The 23,383-nt window shown below is 61.0% G+C and overlaps 1 protein-coding gene across 1 annotated transcript in view; it reads right to left on the reverse strand.

Annotated features, from left to right (window-relative positions):
- The window catches only part of KDM4B (lysine demethylase 4B), a 137,955-nt gene that overhangs the window by 18,874 nt on the left and 95,698 nt on the right, over nt 1-23,383 (reverse strand). Inside the window, 4 exon segments of the mRNA XM_017847185.1 lie at nt 1,073-1,251; nt 4,149-4,269; nt 4,641-5,110; nt 17,187-17,386. Of these exon segments, the coding sequence (XP_017702674.1) occupies nt 1,073-1,251; nt 4,149-4,269; nt 4,641-5,110; nt 17,187-17,386 (970 nt within the window).

Here is a 23,383-nt window from a genome sequence, read left to right on the forward strand (position 1 = left end):
CCATGAGGGTCGCATCCAGACGTAGAACTCAGGCCGGCCTGCGTGACCCCTGGTGATGGGTGGCCCCTGGTGCTGGGTATGCTGAGGGGTGTGTGTGAGAATGAGTCTCCACACTCTGCCTGGCAAGGGGAGTTAGGAAGACGCATGTCTGAAGTGGCGTTCCCGGCCCTGTGGCTCCCTGCAGCCTCTCTGGCCTCACAAAGGACAGCAAGTGCCTGGAGACGGTGTCGGCTGTCAGGTCTTGTCTATCTCAGGAACCAAAGCACTAAATCCAGCTCACAGATGCAGGTGCGGGCAGCTCCCAGTAGCAGGGCCCTGAGACAGGCTTGCCACCCTTGGCACAGCACCCTCGCTGGCTCTGTCCACCCAGACCTGGCCGGTGCACAGGCCTGGGGGGTGAGGTCCCTGACCCAGGGCAGCTCTGCCAATGCCTGGACATGCTGGGCATGGGCTAGGAGCTGGGAGTGCAAAACACGAGGGTCAGGTCCTGTCCTGGGGAGGCTGCACACCCAGGGAAGGAGAGGAGGGGGGATCCAGGAGATTCTGAGGAAAATGGCTGGGCTGGGTGCTGATGCCTGGGATGGCCGTGGGCAGAGGCCAGCTCCCCATCTGGGTGCAGAGGACAGGCGAGGCCAGCGTGGAAAGAGTACCAGAAACGGGACCTCAGCCAGGTGCCCAGGTCAGCTAGACAGGCCAGGGCTTGCAGGAGCCCCGCCCGGCCACCCAGGTGGTGTACCCGGGCCTTCACCCCACCCCCACACCACCCGGCCCCTCTCAGCACCCCTCAGGCTGGGCGCTCCCTGAGGCCAGTGACCCCGAGCCTCCACACCCTCCCTCTGCCCCGTCCACCATGGCTCATGCTGCGGATGTGCACGTTGGTAAGCTTCACTCCCACAAAACCGAGACCAGGCTCCGCCTACAGCTATCAGGAACAAGCCCTCACAACCCAGGGTGCTGGCCAACACCCCGCCCCGCGTGAGAGAGGGAGGCATGTGGGGTGCCAGTTCCTTCGCCCTCTGCCGCTGCCCCTGCCTCTGGGGTTCCCTGGGACCCGCAAGGCCCGCCTCCCCACCTGGCAGTAGGGGTAGAAGAGCATGCAGATGGCGCAGTAGGGCTCCGTGCGCGCGGCTGCTGCATTGAACTTCCTCTCAGCCTGGAAGCTGGCCGCCCTGTTCTTCCACTGCAGGGACAGCAGCGGCCTCAAGGCCTCGGGGTCACTCACGTCTTCCTCCCCGGAGAAAGGGGACGCCTCTAGAAGAACGGGGAAGAGGGAGAGACACTTGAGTCCCCTGAAAACTCATCCAAGGAATCACCCCAACTGCCCAGGAGATGGCCCTGGGTCTACAGCCCTGGCTGCCCACAGGGTCCCTGGCCCATAGCTCCCCCTCCACCTGCTTCCTGGCTGACCCATTCTCCACGATGCCCATCAAGCTGGCACTGCAGCGTCCCATCCCATCAACAGGAGGGGACACGTCTGTCTCGGCCGACTGCCACCCAAGGCCGGACGGAGCCCCAAACGTGGTTCCTCTGAGCCCCTCCCCCAACACCTGGTTCTCCCTGGACATCTGGAGCCGTCCACTCGCCCGGTGCCTTCCGGGGCAAGGACTGGCCAAACTCAAGTGTCCAGCCCTGCCTCGGCTGCCCTACACCCGTCCTGGGGTCTGAGTATGTGTGGGGGCGTCGGCAGTGACCAGAGAGACTCAGAGACACTGTCCTTCCTGTCTTGGGCAGGCACAGACTCCCTGAACTCCAGGGAGGTGCCGGAGGAGTGTGGCAGGGAGGCAGGAGGGGCTGTGCCCAGGGCTGGGAGGCCAAGGCAGCCTGTGCTGGGAAGAGGTGCGTGACAGGGAAACTCTGCTGAGGTCTGCTGGTGAGAAGCCACAGTTGTCGCTCTCCCGCCTGTCGCCTGTTCCCATTGGACTCTAATAGTCTCCATTGCCAGCTGTCACACCTCAATCTCCCCACCTCCCCTCCCTGCATCTCCTGTGGACACAGGGGTGCTGTCCCCAGGAAGTGGGGTGCCCATTCCTGTGGCCCAACCCTCAGCCCAACCTAAAGGGGATCCTGGGGTCCTGGGATCAGTCCAGCTGTGGCATTGCCCCTGGTTCACCTAGAGGAGGGCAGGGCAGGCTCCCTGAGGTGGAGACCCAGGACTCCCACGGGGAACTCAGGAAGCCCTTAGGCCAAGACTCCTCTAAAAACCCAAACCCAACAGTCCCGCCAGCTGAGCGCAGGGAAGGCCCTAAGCGGCCCTGAAGCCCTGGGGATGAGAACGGAGCCACTGGTTGTGTCTGTCACTCACGACCCCAGGATACCTGGGGTTCTGGGGCCGTGATGATCTCACAGGCAAAGGCTCCGGTCTCACCAAAGGGCCACAGTGGGGTGTGGGGAGTGGGGAGTCCACGGAGGCCCTAGAGGTGCCTTCTGGAAAGATATCCGGGTAGAAGGCAAGGCCCCTTCCCGAGGCAGCTCGAGAGGCTCCTGGTCATGCCTCTGTCCCCCTGCCGATTCCTCCACTCCTGGGAGCTCCCGCCCTGTGATCTCAGGCGCTTCTAGAACCCTCCTCTCCCTACCCCTCAAATTGCATGCAGGATGAAAGACGCCATCCAGACCATTTTCAGATTCTACATGCATCCCCAGTGAAAGGCCAAAGCGGAAGATGAAAAATTGGTTTAGCAAGACTTCTGCACACAAGACAGCAGCTCTCGGCTGAGGGTTAAATTGAAGATTCCATCTTCTCCCCTCCCACTCAAAGCCTCACAGGAGCCTTTTGTTCCAAACTCTCCAAGGCCCAGATGGCCTGTGCTCAGCCCCGGGAGGAATCTTCCATGGGGAGGCACGAGCTTCCCGGCCCCGAACCGCCCATCGTGGGCAGCCCAGCCAGCAGAGCGAAGCTGGGCGTCTCTAACAGCAGCTGCCTCCCTACACGTGTCCTGGGTAACTGCTTACCCAGGGTGACCACCTATCGGGGTGACTGCCTGCCCTGGGTGACCACCCATCGGGGGTGACAGGCTGCCGGGGGTGACCACCTACTGGGGTGACTGCCTGCCCTGGGTGACCACCTATCGGGGTGACTGCCTGCCCTGGGTGACCGCCTATCGGGGGTGACCGCCTGCTCTGGGTGACCACCAATCGGGGGTGACAGGCTGCCCTAGGTGACCACCCATCAGGGGTGACTGCCTTGCCCCTGGGTGACCATCTTATCGGGGTGACCGCCTGCTCTGGGGACCACCCATCGGGGATGACCACTTGCCTCTGGGACCCACCCATCGGGGGTGACCGCCTGCCGGGGTGACCGCCTGCCCAGGGGTGGGACCACCCAGCAGGGGGTGACCAGCTGGCACTAGGTGACCACCCATCAGGGGGTGGGACCTGGGCCTGCCCGGTGACCACCCTGCCCTGAAGTTTCCCTGCCTGGGTGACCAGCTGGGTGAGGGTTTTCCTTGCTCATGCAAACTGAATTACAAGTGACTTCCCCTGCCCCCGAGGCAGCTGCCAATACTTTTGAGAACAGACTTCCTGCTGGGCCGTTTCAGCCATGGACATGGCTGTGGGAACGGCTGGCACTGGAAAACCACCGCTGGTGGAAAACTGGGAGAGGATATAGTTGACCCACCTGAGCTCTTCAGGCCCCCCATGGTGCTATTCCTGGAACTCTGGACCCATTTCCCCATTCCCCTCATTCTGTAGGGGTGCCAAAGCACTTCTGCCTGCCCCCCCCCCTCCCCCGCCCCCGTGGCCCCTGGTCATGCGCAGTCATGCTCTGTTAACACCCGGAGAACAGGAGCAGCCAATGGTATCGGAGCAGGTCGAAGCTGTGAGAGGAATTGCAGGCTCCGTGCACCTGGGAACCGGCGGGGGGCACCCAGGCCCAGGCCTGGGGAGGTGCTGGCCAGGAGCCAGTTCTGGCATGGAGATGCATGCAGCCTGGGAGGGGTGCTGGCAGGAGCGGGTCTGCACATGGAGGACGCAGTGCCAGGCCTGGTGATTCCCAAGTGGCCCGCAGCCCCCCATTTTCCAGAGAAGCGGCCAAAGAGCCACAGGAAAGCCTGCGTTCGGGAGAGACCGGAAGGCCACAGGGAAGCTGGGCCTCCCACGAAGCAGGCAGCAGAGCTGGCCGAGAGCCAACTTGGGGAACCCCCACTCACCCTCGTCACTTGAAGCCTCCTGCTTGACCACCGACAGCGGGGACCGTGTGGGCGGCCGTGCCCAAAGGGATTGGCGCCGGCTCTCTGATCTCCAGCTTCAATTTGGAAATGTGGACGGTGCCTGACACACAGCAGGGGCTGCAGTGAGGGCCCCGCTACAGGAACCCCTCTGGGTGGCCCCTTGGAAGCCCACACAGTCAGTGTGCCTCTGAGGGGCCTGAGTCTCCTTCCCCTGGGATGGTCCCCAGCAAAGGCCACAGGGCCTCCTCTGTTCCTCTAACTTTACGGACCACCCCATCTGGCCCTGTGAGAAGGACCACGGTTTCCCTGTGAGGACCAGGGCAGCAGCCCTCCCGCCCACTCCCTCCCTGCCCATCCCCCAGCTCCCTCTGCCCACCTGCCCCCCTCCTCCCCGCCTCCACGCCTCCCCCCGCCAACCAGCTCCCTCTGCCCCACCGGCCCCCCCTTCTCCCCGCCCCCCATCCGCCCCACCTGCCCCTCTCCGGCCCGGACTTTAGTCTCCACGCGACCAGCCCCACTGCTGGCTCCACCGTCCTCTGGCCCCATCAGCTCCATGGGGGAGGCTGGCTCCTTCCAGGTTGGGCCCTTCTGGGCAAAGTGCTCAAAGGCCTGCTGGCAGGACATGTGCTCCTGGTTGAAGGCTGCCTTGCCGGGCCGCGGCACCACGTATAGCATGGGGATGATGGGCCGAGGCTTGGCCTCTAGCTCCTCACTGGGCACCTCAGGGGGCACGACGTTGAGGGGCGCTGGCAGGGGGCTCTCCTCCATGGCCGAAGGGCCTGGGCCCAGCACCGCGGGCTCCAGCGGGGATGGCAGCCACAGCGCCTCCTCAGAGGGGAAGTGAGCAGGCGGGGGCGGCAGCTGCGGGGGCAGGGGGCCGAAGCTCTTCTTCTTCCGCTCGTTCTTGGCCTTGGTTGGTCGCAGCTTGCCCCTCCCATCCTCTGTGGGGAGAGGAGAGGGCGGTCAGGGAGGAGAACCTGGGCTCAGGTGCTGGTCCCACGCTCCCCAGAAATCCCCCAACCTTGGCTGGGATGGTCGAGGGCCCCTTCCAGCCCAGAGAGGCCACACGAACATGGCGGGGGCAGAGAACACAGGCTTCAGGCCACCTCAGATCACCGCAGGGGCACCAGGCCAGGTACCCCCAGGGCCTTGTTCTCCCCAGAACGCAGGCGCAGCAGCAGCACTCGCCCGCCAAGGCCTGTGAGGACCCACCAGGTGTTGCTCTAGGTGCCTTCTGGGGTCACAGCAGGTGGGGAGACGCATCACCAAACCCAGTCGGAGGAGGCTGCTCTGTCTTCCGGGCTCCCACCTGGGTGGGCTGCACCAAACGGCATTTCCCCGGGGGGGGGGGAGGTGCGGGAGAAGCACTTTTTGTGTTCTTGAGTATCTGAACTGTTTACGTTTCTTCTGTTGATGTGGAAACGGTAAGGGTTTTGCTTCTGACAGAAGTAAAACCTTGAACAACGCACAAAATCTTAATGAACCTCAACCGGGCCGGGCGCGGTGGCTCAAGCCTGTAATCCCAGCACTCTGGGAGGCCGAGGCGGGTGGATCACAAGGTTAGGAGATCGAGACCATCCTGGCTAACATGGTGAAACCCCATCTCTACTAAAAAATACAAAAAATTAGCCGGGCGCGGTGGCGGGTGCCTGTAGTCCCAGCTGCTGGGGAGGCTGAGGTAGGAGAATGGTGTGAACCCGGGAGGCGGAGCTTGCAGTGAGCCAAGATCACGCCACTGCACTCCAATCCGGGCCACAGAGCCAGATTCCGTCTCAAAAAAAAAAAAAAAAAAAAGAATGAACCTCAACCGGGCGGTCACATGAGCGGACCAGGAGCGTCAGACGGGCCTGTAGGGCCCGACACCCTTCTGTGTGGAACTCCCCAGGGCCAGCACTGGGGACATTTCCTGACAGGTGACAGGGAGGGGCCAGGTGACACGTCTTTGGTGGCATTTTACTTTGGGGCCAGGATGGGTGTGAGTAAAGCAAATAAAACTGGGATAGGCAGCCTGGCTGGCTGAATCACAGCACCCCAGAGGCGTGTGGTCCCAACTCTCCCAGATATGTGGATGCGGGACATGACAGAGGGACATGGGGGACTCTGGCAGAGGGGACTCTGTGGGTGGGACTGAGTGAAATAGGAGGTGATCCTGGATGATCCGGGAGACCCAAAGTCCTCACAGGGCCCCCACAAGACGAGGCGGGAGGGTGAGAGTCAAGAGAGAGCCTGGAGGAGGCTGCACTGTGCTTGTGAAGGGAAAGGAAGAGACCCGAGCTGAGGGACGCAGGGGCCTCTAGATGCTGGGAAAGCTTTCTGCCCTGGAGTCCCCGGGAGGGCCCGGCCCTACACACAGCTCCATGTGAGCCCAGCGGGGCTCTGTGTCGGGCTGTGGGAAGCTTGTGCTGGGACGATCCCTCTGAGGGCCACTGCGCTCAGGGTAAATTTTGGCATGGCACCTCGGAGCCCTGTCCTCAAGGAAGACCAGCCTGGCTGCATAGCGCACTGTGGACCCCACAACACTGTGAGCCCTGGAGCCCCAGGGCCCTGCCTGCTCCATCTGGAGAAGGGGGACAGGGGCTCAGGCCCCCATCTGTGTGTCTCTGGGCCCCAGGGCTCTCAGTGCTCTGTGAAGAGGGACAGTGGCTGGTGTCAAGGGATTCTCGGGCTGTGGGGCTCTCAGTGCTAAAACCGGAAGGCCCCAAGCAGACCAGGATGAACCCGTCACACTGCTAACATTTCACCACCTCCACCTCCCCCAACAGGCTGGAAAAAAGAGGAAAAATCAAGGGAAGGAAATTCGTCTCTGCACACTAAACTGTTGACCATGTGGCACTTAACGGGTTCTGGTTTGGAGCACAACGCCCACATCTTACTACTTGCTATAAAACCCACCACGCGCTGCTCCCAGTTCCACAGTCAAGATGCCAGGACCAGCGGTAAGTGCTGAGAGCCTCAGTGACGAGGCTCCCAAGGGCCGGGGATGACACTTAACCCTTGACCCACACTGACCCCAGGAAGGGTCAAGTGAGGACCCTCCCCCAGCAGACCCTGTAGCCAGGAGGAAGTCACACTGCCCCACCTACTCCCACGAGGGGCCCCCAGCCCACAGCCTCCCCCAGGGATGGAGGCAGCCCTGCCCTCCCTACTCCAGCTCTCCTCCCCATACCCACCCCAGCTCCATCTGCAGGCTTCGGGGACCGCCCACGGTGTCCTTGGCAGGCACACGCCCACCAAGAGGGACAGGCAAGCAGCCATAAGGCGAAGGCAGCCCCTGCCACTGCCCTGGCCCCCACCCCTGCTAGTCCTGAGCATTCCGGGGCACTGGGGACACTGGCCAGGCTCCTCCCTGACCTCCACCCCGGCAGGGGAGCCTGGAACACCACCAGCCTGGCCTTGCGGGGAGTGCGGTCTTCCCCTCCGCTGGTATCTGGGCCCCTCACTGTTATCTGACCCCCTCCACTGGTATCTGGCCCCTCCGCTGTTATCTGGCCAGGGGAGGTAAACAGTGGACACGGTAGACAGGCTGGCGTGGGAAGAGACACTTCTTCCTCTGCAGATGCCAGAGGGGAGACACCCCTCCCTGGCAGGCTGGGAGTGGAGGCATGGAGATGCAGAGGGGAGAGGCTCCTTCACCAGGGCTGGAAGCTTCACCACAGGAAGCTGGAGCAGCCCCGGCAGGCTGCGGAGGCCGCACGCCTCACCCCGCGCACCTGTCAGGAAAGCCACCGTCCTGCGAGTGTCAAAGGCACTTGAGGACAAACAGCTTTGTTTCCCTAAGGACATCCAATATTCCTTCACCCATGATAGCACCTGCCCAGCCTCACTCAGGACGGCAGATCTGATCTGCCGTCCACACTGCAGGCTGCGGTGCCCATCCAGGCTCACCGGGGACTGGGACTCAGGCTCCCCCACGGCTGAGCCGGCTTCCTGAGCCAGGACCACCCGGTCAGGTTGAACTCCAGGGGTGGGGGCTGGCATGGGATCTGGCCCAGGAGGGTCCCACCTGGGGCATCGATGGTCTCAGCAGAGGGAGGAAGATTCCAGGACACAACCTCATGGCCTCCAGCTGCAGGGCTGCTCAGTGCACACATGAGGAAGTGGGGAAGGAGGCGATGAGGAACCGCTCATCAGAGCCCCCGCCCGGCACCCCCACCCACCCCTCACACACAGCAGGCAGCTCCACGCACAGGGGACTCCAGCCGGGGCTGTGGGGGCCAGGGACACAGAACTGGGCTGTCCTCACACACAACAGACAGCTCCACGCACAGGGGACGCCAGCCAGGGCTGTGGGGCCAAGAACACAGAGCCAGGCTGTCCTCACATGAGACCACAGGTGTCTGCTCGGAGGGTCCCTGGGGAGTCCCCACCTCTCTAAGGGGCTGGCATCCTGCCCCCACCCACGGGGACCTGAGGGGCGACTGGTACGACCGCCCCAGGCCCTGGTTCTGCTCGGGAGGCAAGTCTGGGTGGGAGCTGAGGCCAACATCGGCCCCCAGGCCTCCCAGGGGCTGTCCTCTCACCAAGGGCCACACTGTAGGGCTCTGTCCCTCCTCCTCCAAGGACAGGGATGGCCCCAAGTCCCGCTTCCCCACAGCCCTCCCCGGTCGGCTGCCTAGCTCTGTCTCCCAGAGGGACCAGGCATGGGAGACAGAGGAGGACGTAATTGGAGCCTCGGGTGCCCGGCTGATGGGTGCCGCCCCATCCCCTGCCTGGAGACAGTAGTGAGTGCCAATACCAGCAGCCTCAAGGCACTTCACACACAGCCCGGCCTGCTGGCGCCCTGGATTCTCCAACTTGCAATAACAAGTTTCCAGCCCTTTTCCCGTTGGCTCCCAGGCAGACGCACAGGGGACCCTGTTAGAGGGAGACACCGAAGACCAGGAAGGACACCGAAAGATGGCAGCACACTCCGCAGCCATTCCTTGGGACTCTGTACTTGCCACGGGGACCACATTCCACAGAGGCCTTGGCACACCCCTCACCTGCCTGGCCTGAGGGAGGCGAGCAGGGACCATGGTACAGACAGGGCCCAGGGTACACGGAGGCCCCGGAGGGCAGCCAGCTGAGGACCCGCCCAGGCCCCTGAGGGCAGCCAGCTGAGGACCCGCCCAGGCTCCCCCCCCCCACCCAGGGCAGCCAGCTGAGGACCCGCCCAGGACCCTGAGGGCAGCCAGCTGAGAACCTGCTAGCACTCTTTTTAGGGGAGAGGGAAGATGTCACAGCAGAACCCCCACCATCAGGGCTCACTAGCCTGCCTGGGGCACCGGGGTCACTTCTCCTCAGCATCTGGGTTTCCACCAGAGCCTCCAGCAAACCCCAAGACAGGCCCAGAGGCCCAGGCTGCCCTGTGGAGGGGGGGCAAGAAACCACTCATTTGCAAGGACACCGCTCAGTCCCTGCCCCAAGGCTGCTGAAATCAAGCCATCAGCCGCGGCCTGGCTTCCGGAGCCCTCCCTCAAGTTTTGTGCTTGGCCGCCATGCCTGGGCCAACCCAGCCCCAGTCTCAGGGGCTCCCTGGCCACCCCCTCCAACACCGCCACCCTCCCGTGCTGAACCCACAGCCGGGTGCACCTGACGGTCCCTGAGGCCCAGCTGGAATGTGCTGGGGGGTCCCCGGGCTGAGCTCGCAGCCCCTCACTATGAGCTGGGGCTGCCCTCCAGACGGAGGACATGGCAGCCTTTGCTCGCCGTGTCCTAAAGCCAGTCACCAGCCACCAAGCCTCTCCTGAGAGCGGCACTCCAGGGTGAGGGGAGGAGAAGGGCTAGGGGCTAGCTGCTGTGCTCATCGCAGCTTCTCCACCCTCTGGGAGGCAGGACAGCACTGTGCCAGCCCTCCTGGGTCCCCCTCTTGGCTCTGCCCCCCGACCCTGTGTGTCACTGCAGGCCTTCTTCCAGGAGGCGGGGCCTCCCCACAGGCTCAGGAGAGGTGGACGAGGCCACCTTCCTGCCTTCTGCTTGGCTCTGGGGTCAGGGCTGGCTGGTGGGGCTGCTAGTCCCTCCTAGGGCTGGGCAATAGGGTGGCCGCTCTTCCCAGACCTCAAAGCAGCCAGTAAGAATGGGGTAGGGGACGCCAACGGCCACTGGGAAGCAGACTCCCAACTGTCCCTCAGGCCCCTCCCGTCCGGAGGGGCTTCCTCCCCGACGCTGATGACTCCCGGCCCCGTGAGCAAGAGGTGCCGGCCCTTTCCCAGCTTGTTCCATATGAAAACACAGAACCCCACACCCCACTGCTAGGCCCTGAAAGGTGCCTCAGCATCATAGCTTTTAGGGGCGTGAAACTGGCATTCAAGGGGGACCAGAAACCGCTTCAGGAAATCTTTCACGCATCCCTGTGGCATGCATTTCCTGTGGCGTCCCTGACTGTGAATATGCATCTGTGAGGCTCTCTCGAGATAAATCTCCTGTCCAGAGGTTCCTGGGACTGCGGGCTCCAGGGAGAAGGGCTGTGTCCAAGAAAACACCCACCCTTGCCAGAGTGGGTCCTCCTCAGAAGGAGTCTGTTGTGGAACAGAGATAAGGGTGTCCAGGTCGGTCGGTGTGGGGGGAAGCGCCAGCCCTGAGCCCTCCCTGGGCAGAGACCCTGACATGGCACCAAGGTGGCCCCAACCCTCTTCGCTGGTCCCTGGCCTTTCTGTGGGGGGTTGATCCCTTCAGGGACCCGTGGAAGCCACAGGCCTCAGAGATGCACCAGGTCCAGCCTCCTGGCACTGTGACCACTGCACAGGGTGTGTGGACCCCCGGAAATCTCGGGAGGGGGTGAGTTGCCCTGTACATCTTTAAGCAGGATGGTGAGTGACCAGGCCAGGGCCTCGCCTACGCCAGGCAGCTAGATGGGGCATTGGTTTCCACTCCCTCCCACGCGGCATAAGCTTCTCTCCAGCAGGCAAGTCGGGGAGGGAAAGCCGCCCATCCAGCCAGGACCACGCATGGGGAGGGGAGACTAGAGGCGAACCAGGACCCCCTGGTTCAAGACCTCCCTGAACCTGAGTCTCTCATGGGCCAAGGCCATGGTGAGGCCCAAGTGAGAACAGGTAACGCCAGGGCTGGGAAGGGTGTGGCTGCCTCGTGGGTAGGCTTGGGCAGATTAGTAAATAAGTCACATTAATTAAAAGAGAGCTGGGCACAGTGGCTCATACCTGTAATCCCAGCACTTTGGGAGGCTGAGGTGAAGCCCAGGAGTTCGGGAGCAGCTTGGGCAACATAGCGAGACCTCATGTCTACTAAAAATTTTGAAAAATGAGCAGAGTTGTGGTGCATGTCCACAGTCCCAGCTACTCAGGAGGCTGAGGTGGGAGAATTGCTTGAGCCCAGGAAACCAAGGCTGCAGTGAGCCATGACTGCACCCACTGCACTCCAACCTGGGTGACAGAGCAAGACTCGGTTTCAAAAAAAAAAAAAGAAAAGAAAAAGAAAAGAAGACTGGGCATAGTGGCTGAGGCCTGTAATCCCAGCACTTTGGGAGGATGAGGTGGGTGGATCACCTGAGGTCAGGAGTTGGAGACCATTCTGACCGACATGGTAAAACCCTATCCGTACTAAAAATATAAAAATTAGCAGGGCATGGTGGTGGGTGCCTGTAATCCCAGCTACTTGGGAGGCTGAGGCAGGAGAATCGTTTGAACCTGGGAGGTGGAGGTTGCAGTGAGCCAAGATAGCGTCACCACACTCCAGCCTGGGCGACAGAGTGAAACTATCTCAAAAGAAAAAGAGGCCGGGCGCGGTGGCTCACGCCTGTCATCCCAGCACTGTGGGAGGCCGAGGCGGGCGGATCACGAGGTCAGGAGATCGAGACCATCCTGGCTAACATGGTGAAACCCCGTCTCTACTAAAAATACAAAAACTAGCCGGGCGTGGTGGTGGCGCCTGTAGTCCCAGCTACTCGGGAGGCTGAGGCAGGAGAATGGCGGGAACCCGGGAGGCGGAGCTTGCAGTGAGCTGAGATCCGGCCACTGCACTCCAGCCCGGGCGACAGAGCAAGACTCCGTCTCAAAAAAAAAAAAAAACAGAAAATAAGTAAAAGAAAAGAAGCGAAGCCACAGTCCTTTGCTAGCCAGTTGGGTAAACCAAGTTGCAGAAGGTGGTGGCCGCCCTTCCTCCAGCCTGAGGCTGGCCAGCCCCTGCAGTCTGCTCAAGAGGGAGGAAGACACCCGTGGTACCGGGGATCCTTGCGACGCCTCCCAGGAGGCCCCACTGAGAACCCAGGCCAGACTCTGACCAGCCACCTCCACTCTGTGAAAGTCTCCCCAGGACTGGGCCACTTTCCTCGCTGCCCAAACCCACAGATAACCCACAGATGGCAGCGGCGGCAGCAGCCTGCCTCATTTCCCGACACTGCGCTGGCCTGGGGAGGATGTGTGTTCTCTTGTCTCTGCCCTCCTGAAGGGCCCATCAAGGCAGTGTCCCAGCTCAGGGTCACATGGGCAGTTAACCGATGGGCTTGGGTGGGCCCGGGTCCCCAAACCCAAGCCTGCATCTTTCTCTGCCCGCTTGTTTTCCCGTAACTGACCCTGTCCTGTGAGACCACGCACAGCCCCCCAGCACGTTCTGACCCATGAGAAAGGTACTTTCCCAAGGCCCAAGCTCAAGGTGGCCCATGCAGCTCCCAACACAGAGAACGGTCATGGCTCAGCCATCCCCGTCCCGTGCCAGTCCCTCCAGGGACATCCCACAGTCCCCCTTGGAACAGACCCTGAACTGCACCCATCCCCCACTCCCCTGCCGACCTCGCCTGGGGCTCACAGTCTCCAGAATCAAACGCAGACTCCTGCTCAGGAGACACGAGGCCATTTGCTACCGCAGCCAGCCCAGGGACTCAACCTCTACCAGCACGGCCCACGCTCCGGTGCCCGGCTTGCCTGCTGGAGTCTGCATTATTTCTGAGGATTTCCCAGACCCCAGCAGACCTGCAGTGTAGACACAGGCCCTGCAGAATGACAGCACAGATAGGCACCTGTGCCTGCCCCTGCCCCACAGGCAGCCCCTCGCCCTGTGCTGGTGAATGGGGTTGCAGTCCTAGCCTCTGGACCTGGGATGCCGTCTTGCTTGGGAAGGGCATCACTGCAGACACAATGAGTTATGAGGCCCTCGGGGCGGGCCGGGCTCAGCGTGACTGGTGTCCTTAGGAAGGGGGGAGTCTGGGCAGACACACTCGGGAGAACACCACGGGAACACGAAGGTGCCACCTCCAAGCCCAGGACAGGGGCCCGGGACAGATCCTCCTGGGTCCTCGGAATGGGCCAGCCTGGCTGACACCTGGACCGTGAGCTTCCTGCTTTCACAGGTGTGAGACTGTACATTTCAGTCATCTCAGCCGCCCCATCTGTGGGCTTTAAACAAACGGAGCACAGCATATGAGAAGCCCTGTGCCACGCAAGGTCACGTCTGAGAGCCACGGGGCGCGGAGCAGCGGCCTCCAGCCCTCATGCCTGCGGGGCAGACGAGGGCATGAGGAGGCACTGATTCCTGTCCCTCTCCATCGATGGAGGTTGGTTAGTTTGCCTGTTCCTGTGTCTGCACAGTCCTAGTGCCCCCCCGCTGGCAAGGCTCTCTCCAGGAAACGTGCCCCAAGAGAAGCTCTGGGTGTGCAGTCTGCAAATGCTCCACTTCTCTGGATGAGGCCAGGTCCATCTCCAATGCAGCTGGACTCATGCAGGTCCCAGGCAGCAGGGGACTAGGCTGCCCGCTGCACCGGCTTCCAGGGCTGGGCACGGTCGGAGTTTTCACCTCTGGTGGTCCGAGGAGCACACAGCAGCATCTCCTCAGTGCTTCCCAGAGCAGGCTGGGCTCGTTAGCCTCAGGGGTCTCCTCCTCTGTGCCCTCTCCCTTGGGGGGCTGAGCCCCTCCTGGTCCTCAGGCATTCTTATCTGCTCTTGGTCGGTGATGGGTGGCAAGTATCTTCCCTACCTATCAGCTTGTCTTCTCACTTTTCCTAAGGTTCATCCTTACAGCAGTGTATTTGAGAGTCACTGAATTTGTCCATCTTTATTTTTTCTGGTTTGTGCTTTTTCATAAAGAATCACTTTTTTTTTTTTTGAGACGGAGTCTCGGTCTGTCGCCCAGGCTGGAGTACAGCGGCCGGATCTCGGCTCACTGCAAGCTCCGCCTCCCGGGTTCACGCCATTCTCCTGCCTCAGCCTCCCGAGTAGCTGGGACTACAGGTGCCCGCGACCGCGCCCAGCTAGTTTTTTTTGTATTTTTTTAGTAGAGACAGGGTTTCACCATGTTAGCCAGGATGGTTTCGATCTCCTGACCTCATGATCCACCCGTCTCGGCCTCCCAAAGTGCTGGGATTACAGGCTTGAGCCACCGCGCCCGGCCTCATAAAGAATCACTTAGCTTTGGGTTATAAAGATCTACTTTCCTGCTTTGTGTTTCCAGTTGGCCAGTTCTCTTTTGACAGAAATGCCTAGGCATGTGGCAGGCAGAGGAATGACCCCAGAGGCGTCTGTATCCTCATCCCTGGAGCCTGGGAATCTGTCCCCTCCCGTGGCTGAAGGACATTCAGGTGGGACTGAGTGAAGGACCCTGACACAGGAGAGCATCCGGGTGACCCAGGGACCTCACCGGGTAGGAGACAGGAAGGTAAGAGTCAGAGAGAGACCAGAAGAGGCTGCACTGTGGCTGTGAAGCGGGAAGAAGGGGCCCTGAACCGAGGGATGTGGGTGCCTCTAGACACTGAGAAAGGCAGGAAACATGTTCTTCCCTGGAGCCCCCATGAGGAAGCAGCCTTGCCCACAGCATGATTTTAGCCCACTGAGGCCTGTGTCAGGCTGCTGACCTCCAGAGCTGTGAGAGAAGGAGCGTGTGTTGTTTTATGCCACCAAGGTCGTGGTCATTCATTTCAGCAGCCACAGGGCGTTCAGAGAGGTGGCAGCGTGGACCGGGGGAAGGAGAGGACTCCAGGTGTCACACCATGTCCACTGCTCTGGGATTCCTATTCCGAGACCCTTTGCCATCTTTGCTTGGGTCCTGCAAGCTCTGTGGCAAGCAAGCCCTGCCTTCTGGAAGGGCAGCCCTGGCCTCTTGACAGGCCTTGGGCTTTCATCCGCCTGCGTTTAAATCAGCAAACCCTGCTGGGATCCCAAATGGGGCTGCACTGAACCTGCAGAGAATGTGGGGGGAGCCGTCAGCTGTCTGCTCAGGAGCTCTCCTAACACCTGGTACATTCTTCTGTTTATTTAGCTATTTTCTTATTCCCAAAAAAAGTCTCTAATTTTCTCCATAAAGATCATTTTTTTGAATAGGTTTATTCCAAGATCCATTATCTCTGTTTGGTAGCACCATAAGGGGTATCTTTGGGAGACACGTTTGCTGCGAGCAGCTCACAGAGGAGAGGCACGATCGGGTTTCTGTGCCCGTCGCTCATCTCCGGCAGCTCTGCTCGATCCCTGAGTCACCGTGTGGCTCCGCCTGCAGACTTGCTCGCTGCTTCTCAGTAGAGAATCGTCGCTACGTGCGAACAGTGCCATGACAGCTGTGCTTTTCCTTTCTACCCACGATGCCTTTGCTTTCCTCGTCTTGCCTCTCTAGGCCAGCAGACCCTCCTGAGACGTGCTGAACAGACAGAGCCCACAGGCCCCCCTGAGTGAGTGGCACGTCAGGAGCAAACTCACCCCCGGCCTCTGCTCTCTCCCCCAGGGATGCTCACTTTTCTTGCCTCAGGCCCACAGCCACTGGCCAGCTGTGACCCTCAATACCTGCCCCATGTATATGGGGAGGGCAGGGGTGTGCCTGCCTCCTGGAGCACTGCAAGGGCCACGACCCCATCGTTCCAGATCAGGTGCCCCACGGCTGCCCCTGGCAGGTGGGAGGGGCCTCACGTCTGCTGAATGGCACCATGGTTGGGCCTCTTGCCATGTTCCAAGGACAATATTCACCTTGGGCACCAGCATGTCCTGGAGACCTGACACCTCGGAGGCAGACCAGGTCGTGCTAGGCTCATACAGAGGGAAACTGAGGACTAGGACCCTCCGGCGAATGTGGCCCCCATGACCTGGGCCTCAGGCACCATAGCAGGGGGCAGCCCTTGGTAGGAGGCAGGCTGGCCAGCACACCCCACACACCTGCTCCCTGCACGGCGCCTGGAAAGGGTGGGAAGAGCAAAGGGCTCCCAGCAGGGAGCCCCAGCTGGGAATGGCCACTTTGCGCAGACTCCCAAGCAGCTAAAGCTCTAAATTGAGAAGATAAAACCCAGTCACCGGAAACAAAATGCTGTCAACCCTGAAACAGGAACCTTTATACACTCACAGGTGGGAGTTCCACAGCCAAAAGCTCGCCCTGGAGAAGGAAATGTTTCTGAGACTGCCACCCAGCCCCCCACACCCCGTTCACAACTGCTGGTTCACACTCCTGTGGGAAGGCAGCTGCCCCGTCTTACCAGCCCCAGGAGAGTTGGGAGGCCCGAGGGCAGGTGGGAGACCCGCTCACGGGTCAGGACCGGCCCTCTGCTCAGAAGCGGCCACGGCCGCTGCAGGCGTGTTCCAGCATCTGGGCCACATACAGCATCCTGGTCTTTTATTTTATTATTATTATTATTTTGTATGTGTGCGTGTGATACTGGGTCTTGCTCTGTTGCCCAGGTTGGAATGCAGTGGTGCAAGCACGGCTCACTGCAGCCTCAGCCTCCCACCTCAGCTTCCCAAGTCGCTGGGACTATAGGTGTAAGCCACCAAGCTCGGTTAATTTTTTTTTTTATCATAAGTACAGACAGGTCTCAAACTCCTGGACTCAAGTGATCCTCCCACCCTGGCTTCCCAAAGTGCTAGGATTACAGGTGGGAGCCACTGCGCCTGGTCTCTGGTAACTGCTCTTCTCAATTCTGGGGGAGCAGGCACTTTTTTTACGGCCTCCACCTCACAATGTCTATTTTCACAAAATGCCCCACCCAGGCAAGAAAGCCAGTGAATGGGATTCTTACAAAGCGGGGACTCTGGCTGCAGCAGGCACTGGTTCCTTCTAGGAGATGCCCACTGGGGGTAGGAAAGCAGAGGTGCCAGGCCCGGGCTGGCAGGGACTGACCTTCTGGGCCCTCGGCCTCCCGGCCGTGTGGTAGTGGCTGTGGCTCCTCCTCCTCCTCCTCGGGGTCAGCCTCTGGCCCGGCCTCCTCCTTCACGCTGCCCCCAGCCTCCTCCAGGAGCGCCGCCCCAGCCGTACCCTCCCCGGGGGACTTGGGGTCTTCGGGCTTGGGCTTCTTGGGCTGGCTCCGTTTCCGGTGAGACCTGGAGAGGGAGGTTTATCAGGCAGGAGAGGAGACCAGGGAGGGAAGAGCCCCAGGTCCGTGCACTCTGTCCGGCAGCGCGCAGCCCCGCCCACCCCCAGAAGAGAGCCCCATGAGCAGGAGCCTCCTGGCTGGAGGCCGGGGGTAAAGGGAACCCTGGGTGGGGTTCTGCTTTTGCGGGGCAGGAGCTGTGTTGGGAGGAAAGACCGAAGGGAGATGGGGCGATGGACATGGTGGGGACGGTGTCAAGCAGGGGACGCTGATGACAGCTGGAGATGGGAAGCCGACTGACACCAGGTGGGATGGCGGGCGGGACGGGGCGGCAAGAGCCACGTGTGCCACGGGACAGAGACACAGGGGGTGTGAGCTCCGAGGGAAACAGCAGCTCGTGGAAAACGCCTAGACGACAAACGGAACGAAGAAGACACTTACGACAGCCCCGGCCTTTTGGTCTGCTCTTTCTTCCTCTCTAGACTTGGTTTCCTCTCCTCCTCAGTCTTTTTCCAGTGTCTGTTTTCTTTCAGACTAATTTGTCTAGAATGTAAATTTCACGGGGTTTTTCTCTAGGACTTCTGCTCAACTCCCCAGGACGCCTGGTCCTGGGCACCTGGCTCTGTCCCCGACTCCCTGGGTCCTCTCTCTGCAGCCTTTGAGGCGCATGGGAGCCCCAGCTCACACTCCGCTGCTCTGACCTGTGCCCACGCCCCAGGGTCCGCCAGGGCCTCCTCTGCACCCTGAGCCCTGGATCTGCTCACAGGGCAGGCGTGGGCCAAGAGGAGGCGCATCCTGCATGCCCAGCCTGGACACCCACAATCCCGGGGTACATCAGGGAGGTCCTGGTCCCTGCACACCAGCCCCAAGTGAGGGATTCAACCCAAGGCTTACAGACTTGGCTGAGCTAGGACTCCTTAGAAATGAGAGGGGGCTGCAAAAGGAAGGAGGAAAAGTGACAGCCGGGTGTGAACCTGCAGCTGAGTGGCCAGGGCCTTGCACCAGGTTCCCCCGGGGACCTCCAGGGCCTTTCCAGGAAGGAAGCAAAAGTTTTTGGAGATGCGGAGGGGGTGGCTCCCAGGGAGCTCAGGCAGAAGCCGGGAGTGCGGAGAAGCCGAGGCCTGGCGCCTCCCCTGGGCGTGTGATGTCTACACCTCCTCCAGGCCCACCCCCTGCAGCTGCCCTAAGCCCTGGCCTGGCCAGGGGCCTCACTAGGCCATGAGCTCGAGGCTGCACAGCCCGGCTCCCCAGAGGCCTTTCTCCCCTTCCCAGATGAGAGCTAGCTGTGTCAAGCCCGCCAGCAGCCAGGCAGAGCTGGGAGCACCAGTGTTTCCAGGACAATTACCAATGCCGGCTGCGGCTTCTGGGTGCTTCCCGTGTCCCCTGTCCCTGTGGGCTCAGACTCAGTCACCTCAATCCCACGGGGTCCCTGTGGCAGCTGCCCCTCCAAGGACCAAGTGGTCACCAGGGTGGGGCAGGTTCATCTGACGGGGGTGGGGTGGGTCCACTGGTGGGGCTTCTGTCACCAGGACCTCCTTGCCTCTGCCTGAGCCAGGCTGTCACATGGGCCAGCAACAGCCCATGCTCCCTCAGGACACTCGGACCTGACCCCTGCCCACCGCTGCTCCCAGCCACTCTGCCCGCCCTGTGCTCCATGCTGGCTTCTGGGGCGCCTCCTCCAGGAAGCCTTCCTAGAACACTAGTCACTGCCAGCCCTCCTTGCTCCTCAGCTGCCTAACTCACTAGAATCAGTGCTCCCCGATGTCTGCAGCATGGCCCACCACAATGACTCAAGGCAGAAAGCGGGTGGCCCAGAGGCATGGCATCACACAGCATGGTGCACACAAGGTCGCTGTGGGGCGGCCGGGCAGGGGCGGGAGGCAGGCAGGAGCGGGCGTGGGGCCAGAGTCACTAACACAGGGAGCAGGAGGTGGGTGGGGGACACGGGAGCTGCCTCTGCCCTCCAGAGAACGTTCTCCACAACAGCAGCCCAAGGACGGCTCCGGGCAGGCAGCCTCAGGGTCCACTTGAGGGCTGGGGAAATGCTGGGTGCCTGCCCCATGTGGGGACAGCAGGCTCAGGAATAGGAAGCTTCAGATTGGTGCTGGGTGCAACTGGCTCTTGTAACCACTGTCATCCCAAGGTGGGCTGCCCTCCTGGTCTGGGAATGCCCCAGGGCTGCAGGGCCAGGATCCTACGGTGGACCTGCCCTGGTCCCAGACAACACCAGCAGAAGGCTGCCCTCCCACTCCACTCACCTGGCCTTGGCTGCCTCCAGCTCCATAGCCCCTTCTCGCACCCACTGCGGTCCCTCCCTCCACTCCCACCCTGAAAACCCACCCTAGAGGTCGCTTCTGGCCATGGCCCCCGCCACAGCCTTCCAGCCTTCTGTGTCTGCCCCAGGGGGCCCAGGACCATCCTGGTGTCCAATCAGAGCTCTGGGGCCTCATCCTTGCAGCCCGGCCCTTTCCTACCTGCAGCAGTGCCAGGCTGAGGCCCCTGGGTCCCACACTGCATAGAACTGGGTAGGGCTCAATACACAGACACAACAAGGGGGGCACAGCCCACGGCAGAGGGGCATCCATCACTTGGGGCATCTGTGGGGTCTTAAGGGCACGCCTCTTCCTGACCCTGATGCCTTCATCCCCTTTCGCGTCTTTCTGCACCCGATGCTTATTTCTGGGTCTGGCTGCCGGCACAGGTGCTGAGGGTGTGGCCGTCCTTGCTCCCCTCCATGACCGTCCCCTTCTCTCCCTGCACCTACCACTGTCTTCCACTGCAGCCACATTCCATGTTTACACTTTTATGCCCCATAAACATTGTGCATCCATGAGCCACAGAGCAACTCGGGCCACATTCCCTGCCCCCCCAACAGGGGTCTGGAACTGGCCTGCTTTGGAAGCCTAGCTTCCTTGGTATCTCTGAGCTCCCTGCCGTTGCTCTTAAATTCCTGCTGTGGTCTCCTGTGCAGGGTGTCCCCTTCTCTCCATGATACCCCTAGGAGTCTTGGTTCCTTCTCCCATGATCTTGAGACTCCCCTTGACTCTCCTGGGTTAGATCTTGTTTCCTCAATCCCATGGCTTCCTTGGTTTACATCCTTGTTTGGCTGGAGCACATCCTGAAGCAGCCTCCTGAGAAAGGAGATGGAATACGAGACTCTGTGTGTCTACAAAGATCCTTATTCCCCTCACACATTTCTTGACAATTTGGCTAGGTGAAAGATTTGGGGAGAATTATTCCTCTTCTGACTTTTGAAGGCCTTTCTCCTTTGTCTTTTAGCTTGTGGCATTATGATTGTAGATCCAATGCTGATAGGGTCTCCTGCTCTTTTTTATTTTTTTTGGAGAGACAGGGTCTAGCTATGTCACCCAGGCTGACCTCGAACTCTTGGCCTCAAGTGATCCTCCTGCCTTGGCCTCCCACAGTGCGGGGATCACAGGCGTGAGCTACCATGCCCAGCCTCAGTCTGGTGGGCTGTTTATGTGATCTATTTGCTTTGGAAGCTTTCACGGCCTTTGTTTAATCCAGGAGTTGTGAAGTTTCACAGCGATGTGTTGTCGTTTGGGTAATTTCCATTCTTGGGTGGACTTTCTGGACTTTTAAACCTGGAAATGCAAAGTCTTTGGGTCCTCGGATACTTTCCTTTTCTTTTTTTCTGAAACTCCTATCAGGGGCTAGATTTCCTAGACTACGCCTCTGACTTCCTGATCCTTCGTATCTTCCAGCTCTGAGGGTCTATGCTGTGGGAGGGGCTTCTTCAAGAGCCTCCCAATCCACCAGGGCGCTTCTCTCCTCTAGATGGTAACATCTGAGAGCCGCTCGTTCCTGGAATGTTTCTTCTTCACAGCAATGGTTCTTCTTCCATAATGCAAAGTCCCAAGCTGCTCCAGGGCCCTGAGCTCACTGCATCCTCCTTCCTCGGAGCTCTTCCCTTCTTCTGTGCAGGCCCTGCTTTGTCATGGGAGCGTGGCCTCCAATGTGTTGGGCCCCCTGGCCGTTGATCCCTCTGTGCACGGTGACAATTCTTGTGTGAGCTGGGCCTGGTGAAGGCAGTGGCAGGGGCTGCTGAGGGCAGGAGCCTGTGACTTTAGGGGAGCCCCAGTATCAGCATCTGTGGCTTTGATCCACTGGGCCCCTTTGTTCTCTGGGAGAGGACCCTACCCCCTCTACTGTCTCTTCTGGCCTTGGGGGTGGGGGGATGTGAGGCTAGCAGCTGGGCCCCACTGCCAACCCCAGGAAGGTGGCTCCCTCCTGCTCAGAGCCACCCACTGTCTTCTGCTGGTTACCCCTGCATCCCCCCAGCCCCCCAGGAGCTGCCCATGTCTGCCTGCTGTCTTTCTGTGGCCCCGTGGTGCAGACCAGCCGCTCCCTGCTGGCTGTCCTCCTGCTTGCTGGCCCAGGAGGTCTCCTGCCCACCCTTCCCTGCTTCTCAAAGCCTGTAGACATGCTCAGCTGCCACTGCCCCCTCTCCTATTCTCTGCACTTCACTCTGTGGCGTTTCAGGGGCGTTTCAGGAGAGAGTGGAGATAAATAAGCACTTAGCCTGCCAGGCTTAACTGGACGCCCCTGGGCTCATTCCTATGAGCCAAATGTCGGGACGTAGTTCAGATAACTGCTCTAATATTTCCAAGGTGGACGCAGGTTTCCTTTGCAGCTTGTATGGCAGGAGGCAGGGTGGACGGCCTCTGGCCCTGTCACCCAGTAACACGGGCCACCTGCAGCACCCAGAGTGGGACCATCAGCTCTCAGTGCCGGGCTGGCTCAGGGCTTCTCACAGGGCGGGGAGGACTGGGGCTGCCCCAGCCCTGGCCCCAGGCTTAGGGATGGCTGGGAGGTTGGCCCCAGACTGAGCCCTCAGAGCCGCCCACCCACCCCCTGCCCCCAAGTGGCCCAGTGCTCCCCGCCCCCAAGACTAGACCCTGTGCTGAGGAATTTCACCTTTGAGAAAATGAACGGCAGCTCTAGGAAAGAGACAGGAGACAGTGAGTCCCTGAGGCTGCATGCTCCCTGCAGGGGCTGGCAGGTCCCTGTGCTCGTGAGGTTCTGTCCCTGAGGGCTGAGGTCCCTGTTGGTGGGGAGGGCTCAGGAACGCAGCTGGGGTGCAGCTGGGGTGGTGTCCTGCACTGGTGCGGGGGCGACAGGCCAAGGCAGAACCAGAGGGGACCGGCAGCACGGAGTTCGGAGGGGTAGGGGAGACGAGACCTGGGCCCAGCCGGGCTCACAGAGCAGCAGTGGGCCAGGGAGGCTGTGGTGAGGCGGGTGCACAGATGTCCTGCAGGGAGCGCGTACATGCTGGAGCGTGTGTACACGGCGCTTCTCGCATGGAAGGAGTCTGTACGGAGGAGCGCCGCGTGGGTGCCAGAGAGCACTGTGAGGGCTCCGGCTCAGGCAAGGCGCAGGAACGCACAGCAACACAAGGCGTGGGGAGGCCGAGGACACCCGCCAGGAGCCAGGCTGCCGTTTTAGGCAACCCATCCATCAGGGGAAGAATACAAACAGCCCCCAACGCTCGCCCGACAAGATTTAGCTCCGGAAGAGACCCGTGTAAGGTGGCGAGCGGGGAGCAAGCCATGTCCTCTGAGCTCAGGCGGCTGTGCCGAACCATCCGCACCCCACGGGGCACCTGGTAAATGCATGGGGTCGTCCCACAGCCACGCTGAGGGCAGGGAAAGCTGGACTGCACCAGGGTGAGGGCACAGCGCCCACCCTGATGCCATCCCTTGGTGTAGGGCAGGGGTCCCACTCGCGGAACTGGGCGATGTCTGGGGATATCTGTGGTTATCACAACTTGGGGTGTGCTCCTGGCATGGAGTGGGTGGAGGCCAGGGATGCTGCTCAGCACCCTGCAGGGCCCAGGATGCTCCCCCCACCAGAGAAGGATCCAGCCTGTGTCCACAAGCCCCTTGTCTGGGAGACAGTGCCAGTCTACCGTGTCTCCCGATCCAGCCTGAGCCACAGATGCTCAGACAGGGCTGCCCTGGCCCCAAGACACGCCCTCAGGGAGGGA

The sequence above is a fragment of the Rhinopithecus bieti genome, unplaced genomic scaffold (assembly GCF_001698545.2).
Source record: "Rhinopithecus bieti isolate Rb0 unplaced genomic scaffold, ASM169854v2 scaffold_28055, whole genome shotgun sequence".
Lineage (NCBI taxonomy): Eukaryota > Metazoa > Chordata > Mammalia > Primates > Cercopithecidae > Rhinopithecus > Rhinopithecus bieti.